This window comes from Apteryx rowi, unplaced genomic scaffold (assembly GCF_003343035.1).
Source record: "Apteryx rowi isolate R43461 unplaced genomic scaffold, aptRow1 scaffold_38, whole genome shotgun sequence".
In the NCBI taxonomy this organism is placed as follows: domain Eukaryota; kingdom Metazoa; phylum Chordata; class Aves; order Apterygiformes; family Apterygidae; genus Apteryx; species Apteryx rowi.
Window position 1 is genome coordinate 3,076,882 of NW_020450307.1, and position 6,962 is coordinate 3,083,843.

General features: G+C 58.6%; 1 protein-coding gene across 1 annotated transcript in view; it reads right to left on the minus strand.

The window, feature by feature from the left end:
* The window catches only part of PERM1 (PPARGC1 and ESRR induced regulator, muscle 1), a 6,474-nt gene extending 6,132 nt beyond the window's left edge, over positions 1-342 (minus strand). The window contains exon 1 of the mRNA XM_026074058.1: positions 4-342. Within this exon, the coding sequence (XP_025929843.1) occupies positions 4-342 (339 nt within the window). The remainder of the gene's footprint in view (positions 1-3) is intronic.
* Between the last annotated feature and the right edge of the window lie 6,620 nt (positions 343-6,962).

The following is a 6,962-nucleotide window of genomic DNA, read 5'->3' on the forward strand; positions in this document are numbered from 1 at the left end:
GACTGAGCCCGGCTCCGTCCTGTCCTCGCCGCCCCGGAGCACCTGCGGTGGGGCGAGGTGCCCGCCGGCGGGCTGGCGCGCGGAGGCGTCTCCGGGGAGGCCACGTGGGGGAGAGCTCCCGGCGCCAGGCCCTGGCCCGCTGCCCGCCCTCACCGCGGTCTGCCCGCTGGCACCGGCGCGGCAGTCCCCTCCGGGCACGCCGTCCCCTTGATCAATGTCGCCGAGGCACTGCTCCTCGGCCGCGGCCAGGGCGGCCGGCAGCAGGCTGCATTCCTCCGCCGCCAGGTAGAACTCAGCCCAGTCCCTGTCGCTCAGCTGGATGCTGTACTCGAAGTTATCCATGGCTGCAGCGGCAGAGCGAGGGGAGGGGGCTGGTGAGAGCGGCAGCACGAGCAGGGAGCGCCGAGCCGTGCTGCCTGCCCGCTTAACCCTTTCCCCTTGCCCTATTCCCCGCCATCCTCCTTCGCTGCTGGTTGAAATCAGCGCGAGGCAAGGACGGCTCCTGGCCGGCTCGGCAGGCAGACAGGTACTGCTGCGCTGGCCCACAGCTCAGCCAGCGGTAAGAGAGACGGCTCCTAGCCCCCGCAGGTCCCTTCCGCCCGCGCCTCCCCAGCACGGCAGCGCAGCAGGTTTGCRGCTCTCGCCCTGCGCAGCACAACAGGGCGCTTGGGACAGAGAGCAAAGCCACAAGAAAGCAAGATCCTGCACGGGGGTGCAACTAGCTGGGGTAGCACCGACCCTGCTCTGGGAGAGGCAGAGAAATCAGTGAGTGCCTGACCTCACTGGACAGGGCCAAATGGATTTCCGAGAACAGGATCTCCTGCTGAAGCCAGCGAGGGATTGCATCTGGCATACCCCTTTCCTACAGCCCGTTGGCCCAGATCATCCTGCTCAAACAAACGGAGCATTTACACGCTTGATCTTTCCCACTGCCACAGTATCAGGCAGGAATGTAGCATGAAGCCCAGCCCAAGCAGGGAAATTTCAGCAAGCCACGGCAGTCTCTTCCTTACTTGTGGCTTTGAGGAGGGAGATGCAACAGAGCCCCAAACCGGCAGGGGGGATCCAGCAGTAAGAGGAGAAGCAGAAAGATCATAAAGCTGCATCCTACCTGTGCCACAAGCTGAGCCGGTGATGGAGCCATTCAAAGGGCCACGCAGCAAAATCCTCCCAGCCCAACATGATGCTGTACCCTTCACGGGGACAGAGAGCGCGGCTTCAGCACAGCTCCATTCACAGGCTAAAATTAGATCCCCCCACCACCTCCCTCCCCACTGTGTCACTTGAGACCTGAGCGTGATGGGTTCAGAGAGGGCAGGCCCATATATAGAAACCGGTGGGGAAGATGTGAAGGTGCCAGCAAATGCATTTCCACCCTGCACCCTCTGAGGTCCCTGGGACCTCTGCTGATGCCCACTGCCTACTTCTGCCCCCTGTCCGGGTTGCCCCAAGGGACGGAGAGCGGAGAAGGGGCCCAGCCATTAGCCCCACTGACAAGCCAGAGGATGACGCTAGCAGCTCCCTGCCTGAACGGCAGTGACAGAAGCAAAGAGGTGGGTATGTCGAAAAAGGAGCTCCCTGTAGGATACCTGTGTGTCCAGGGTAACAAAACCATGCCTCAGGGGCATCATATGTCTATTGGCAGCGCTTCCAAGGCACCTATTGCAGATTTACATCAAAATATCACAGCAAGTGTCACGGTCTTCTGACAAACCTTGCATGCTGCACGGCAGCAGCCCACGCCGTCCCCAGGAGCACGGTGCTGCGGGTGGCAGAGGGAGCATCGGGCCGGAGAGTGAGAGCGGGCACGGCAGGAGAAAGGTACGGGGGACGTGACTTGCTGGGGGTCATCTGACAGGTTGGCAACTGGAGCCAGAAATAGCCCTCCGCTCCTGTGAGCCCTCGTGGCTGCCTATTGCACACCCTCCCCTGTCCCGGGGCCAGAAATAGCTGCCCCGAAATAGCTGACTGCAGCCCGGTGACTCGGAGCCCAGCTCCCAGCTCCGGCCCGGCTCCCAGCCCCGCGTGTCCGGGCGAGGGGAGGCAGTGCTGCCCGGAGGCTGTGAACCGCCGCCAGGCACTGGACTGCTGGAGACGGCTGGCTGGAGACGGCTGGCGGTGCACAGGCAAACCCGCTCGCGCCGTGAGGTCCCGTGGAAGCCGGGGGGACCATCGGCTCCGCAGCTGCCTCTGCAAGGCCCTACTGGGGTCTGGCGTGCGGGCGCTGCTGCGTTGCTTTGGGGAACCCGGGGCGAGCGCCGAGCTCCTGCCCCCGGCCTCGAGGGCAGCGGGGCCCCTCGCGCGCCCGGCACCGGCCGTCCTGCGGGAAGGAAGCTCCCCTTCGTGGCTGCCTTCACGCACTGCAGTGCCGCAAGCGCGGCAAAGCGTGCAGCCCGCCGGCGGCCGCAGCTGCAGCGCGCTGCCCCGTGCCGCCGGGTAAATATCGACCGGAACACGCTTCCTGCGGACTGACGCATGCAGGGAGCTTTCCCAGCCGGGAAAACGTGGAAGGAAAGAGGTCCGCTGTCTTCCCATCCTATCTCGTTTCTGATCTGGCTACACCCTTCTCCCTCGCACGCGCTCGCAGACACAGAAGGGAAACCGACTGGCTTCCTTTTCTTGGCTGCACTCGGCTTCCTTCCCTTTGAGTCCGGCAGCTGGGGTTAGTCAGAGGAACCTTTAAACTCTGCCTTGCAAACCGCAGCAGCGAACATGAAAGAGCCAGGCGCAGCGAGGCGGAACTGGAAGCCAGCAGCGGGCTGGCGGCCCGTGTTATCAGTGTCACATTTAAAACCAGCGCCGGAGCAGCCGCACACCAAAGCCAACAGGAACTGCACACACCCCACCACATGTTCCACCCCGGCCTCAGAGACGCAAACAAGTCTCGGCGCAAGAGACAGCCAAGGATTTATTTAGCCTGTCCAGGGTAAAGCCCACACACCGTCCTCGGGGAAATTACGCATCTGCTAGCGCTTCCCTGGCTTCCTCTGGGGTGACCATAAAAGCACAGCCTGGACTTCAGGGGCAAGGCAGGCTGCCCCCGAGCCGCCCGGGCTGCAGAAGGGGCCCTGCGCAGCGTGCAGAGGACATCCAGCGGCTGCAGCCCCAACAGAGCGTCTCCGATTGCGTCCTGGCGTGCGGTGCGYGACCCTGGGCCGCTCCGGGATGCCTGGCTCCAGCCCTCCAGAGCCGTCTCCAGAGGCTCTGGTGCAGCGTGCTGGGATGCTGCCAGGCTGCTCCGGCACCTCCGGACCAACGCGACTGGCGGACGCCATCTGCCGAGCCGCGGGCAGGCGGGCGCAGGCTTCCCCACCATCTCCCAGCCCTTCGAGTATTGACACTTCGGCATTAAGGGCATTATATAAATAACTAATGTCAATGTGTAATTAGAGATTGGACTGAAATAAAGTGCCAGATGAGGCCCCTCTCAGCCTGAYGACACAGGACACGGTGTGGGAGAAAGAGCCAGAAGCCAGGGCACGAAACAGGGAGCCAGGCAAGAAAACTAGGAGTGCCTGGAGGAGCACTTCCTTTGGCATAAAGACCTCTTATATGGCCTCAGGCTCCACATTCATTATTCCCAGGGCAAGGGACTTTCAACAGACTTGCAGGGTGGGGCAGAGGAGAAGAAAAGAGCTATATAGAATAATACTCTGAGTCTGAGATAAGCAACTTCCTACCCAGGGAACTACATTTGGGAAAATTTAATCTTCACAGAGCATGTAAAATCTGCACCAAAAAGTCAGGAGTAGYGTGTTTTTGGCTAAATTTGCTTCAGAGACAGCACAGCTGAGAAATGTGGGACTGATTACAAACATGCTCTCCCTGCCTTGATATTGGCCCATCACGTGATGTCTTTTAAGGGAAGAGAGTGATGAGTTTGCAGGAAGACCAATGGGGGCAGGGGGGGGGGAAGCATAGCGGAAAGAAATTTGTCCACAACTTTGAGAGCAGGACTACTTATTGCTTCCCGCTGCCTGGGACTGACAGCTCTACTTGTGCCCATTTTCTCATGCCTTCTTCCACCTTAGCTTGAGCATCATCCTTCACCCTCCGTCACTGACACAGCATGGTCTTATCTGCCCCTCTGCAGCTGATCCCTGGGCTCTGGCCTTCTGCTCTGACAACAGCAGCCTTTCCATCTTGTGCTCTCCCCCTTGATTAGTTTCTCCCCTGCCGCAAATCTCCACCGAGGTACAAACTGCCGCGCAGACAGCTCGGCCCTTTGCGAGGGCTGGGAATGGGGAGAGCTGAGCTGCTTGGGTTCAGGTCTACAGCTTCGACCTTCGACAGCTAAYGACCATGAGACCTCTCTCACGCCGGGGAGAGAGCAGGCTGGAAATCTAGGTCTACCGCCTGAAGAGAGCCGGGAAGTAACAGCTACTCCATGCTGAGGAAGGGGTTAAGTCTGCACTGAAACTCAGAGTGCAGTGAAGCTGTAACCACCAGTCTGGTTTTGCTGGTTTGGGGCAGGTGAGTGGCTGGGACTTGTCACCCCTAAACCATAAGAAGTCTGCATTGGTTTTGCCTAAACCCTTTAACTGCCTTCTTCTTTTTCTTTTTTTTCCCCCCTGAAACTCAGTCCCCAGGTTCTCTTAAAATTCAGGCCCATGCTTCCTGAGAAGCGAGCAGTGGGCTCACTCAAAGGTCAGCCTTAGCTGACTTGAAACTCAGCCCACACTGCCTGAAACTCTGCCAAGCTCTTCCAAAAGGCTTGTGTTCTGGCCTGAGTTTCGGGTTGCTAATCCAAGTCTCACTGGGTTTCAGGTTTCCTTGCAAGCTTTGGCTTCGGTCTACACAAGAATAGCCTCAGGCCACATCTACTCTGCTGGCTGGACTTCTCCTGCCGGGGCAGAGGTGGCAGCAGGCAGACAAGTCCCTGATGCCAAGAAAGAGCAGGCAGGGCAAACAGGATGCACAGCTAACTCCGAGGCCCAGGACGCAGACAGGCACAATATCCATGAATCCCAGCGCTGGCGCTGGACACGCCACTCCCCGAGGTGCATGTCGTGCAGCTCCCCAGCTTCGCCTCTCTCTGGGTGCTCCTGCCTGGACAGCCAAGGGGATCTGGGGCCACCATCCTCCAGCCCAGGTCAGTGCGCAGCCGGATAACCCAGCCAGACAAGCTGCATCCGGAGCAGTCATCCCAGATCCAGGGAAGAGCTGCTAGCGGTCAGAGGACAGGCAAGATCTGAACTGGCGTGAAGCTCATCAGTGCAAAGTTAGCCCACTGCATCGCTGTAACCTGAACTGTAGCACAGCGATACCAGCTCAGCGCACGGTCTGTTGTGGCTCCCGTGTTCCCGACTAGGTACTAGCAGCCTTAAGGCCAGGTAGCCGCTGTCATGTCACAGCCATCCCGCTTTTTACGTTGCTCACTGATCTGAGTGAGACAAACCAAACGTGCCGCGCTCTCTCTGCAAGCCATACCCAAACAGATGGAGCTATTTTAATTTCTTTTTTACGAGTCTTGAAAAGAAGCTGCTGGGCTGAAGTTCCAGCTCACAGGAATCAGAGTTTTACCACTGAATCCAACAGGATCAACAACAGTCTGTGGAACTCATTTTTCCTGCCGTTTCCACTAGATGTCACTTACAGCCAGAAAGTTAGCCTTTTCCAGAGATTTTTAACCCCTTCCTGATGCACAAGTTTATGTTAATCCTAAAAAGGGGGCTCAGATGTCCAGGACATTGGGGTTGTAATGACATTAGAGCAGTCAGGATCGCAAGCTGAAAGGAAGGGTGGGCGTGTAGGSGAGGATAACATCCATACATCCCATCCAGTTGGTGCGGTGCCTCCAGGGGAAAGGGAAAAAGACAAGTTCCTTAAGTCTGGAATAGCAGGGTCTTGGCTAACAGTGACTTGCGCATGGTGGGTGTCTCTAAAGCAAGCCTGTCCTGCTTTGTGCTGCAATGCTAGACATTCACTGTGCCACATGGGAAGGTCACCAGCTGCCACACGAGGGTCTCCAGGTCTCTTAACCATCAGGCAGCTGTGTCTCTGCAGTCACCATCCAGCTCCAAGCACACTGGGGCACAGCCTGTTCTGCCTTTGCACATCGCTGCGCACAAGAGGTGCCTGGTGCTGGCTCCGAGGCGCTGCCGCAATGCAAGACAGGCAATAACAGTAGCAGGAGGCCTGGGTCACAGCACAGCCTGGGGCCGGGGCCACTCCAAGCCTTCCGGACAGCAACAAAAAACCACTGGCATCTCAGTCCTGGTGACGTGTCCCTCGGGCTCCCCGTATTCAGGGCAGAAGTGCTGAAGCAGCTGTCTGCCCTCACCCAGGAAGGGCAGGCACCACCCCTAACGTCGGCTCAGACCCTTCCTTCAGGGCACCTCACATGCAAAGCTGGAGCCGTGCAGTGACTCTCGGGGCAGAGCAGAGCCACAGCTGGCCAGGACCTACCCCTCGTGCCGACTCCACCGGAGCAGAGGTTGCCTCCCCCTCCCCTACGTCCCTATTTCCTTTCACCGTCACACAGAGAGGCTGAGTTCAGAGACAGCTCGTCACCGGGTGTTGCAGGGAAGCTAACGGAGGGCACAAGGCACGAACCGAATGCCCTCCCTACGCGCTTTCTGCCCCTGCTCTGCTCCGTCCGGCTGCCAGGAAGGTCGGCACAGGAGCAAGCGAGCGTTGCCTCGGCTGTCGGTGCGCCTGTGAGTTCAGGCTGGGAGCAGGTGAGATCGCACCTCTCGCTTTTGGGATCAGGCTCCCTGCAAGACAAATGTCGTTGTATCAGCTACTGTCAGCTTGCCCCTAAAGGTGTAACCAGTTGTTTTATCTGTGTTTAGCAAAAGGAACTGATATGCTGGACAATCCCAGCCAGGGACGAGGCGGGTCTTGGACCCAGGTGGAAAAGGCCTAAAGTAAAACTCTTGGACGCATGAGTTAGTGTCTTGGAGCAATTCTTTGACGTCCTTTTTGCCCTGTACCCTCCATCATAATGCGAGGGAAAGGGG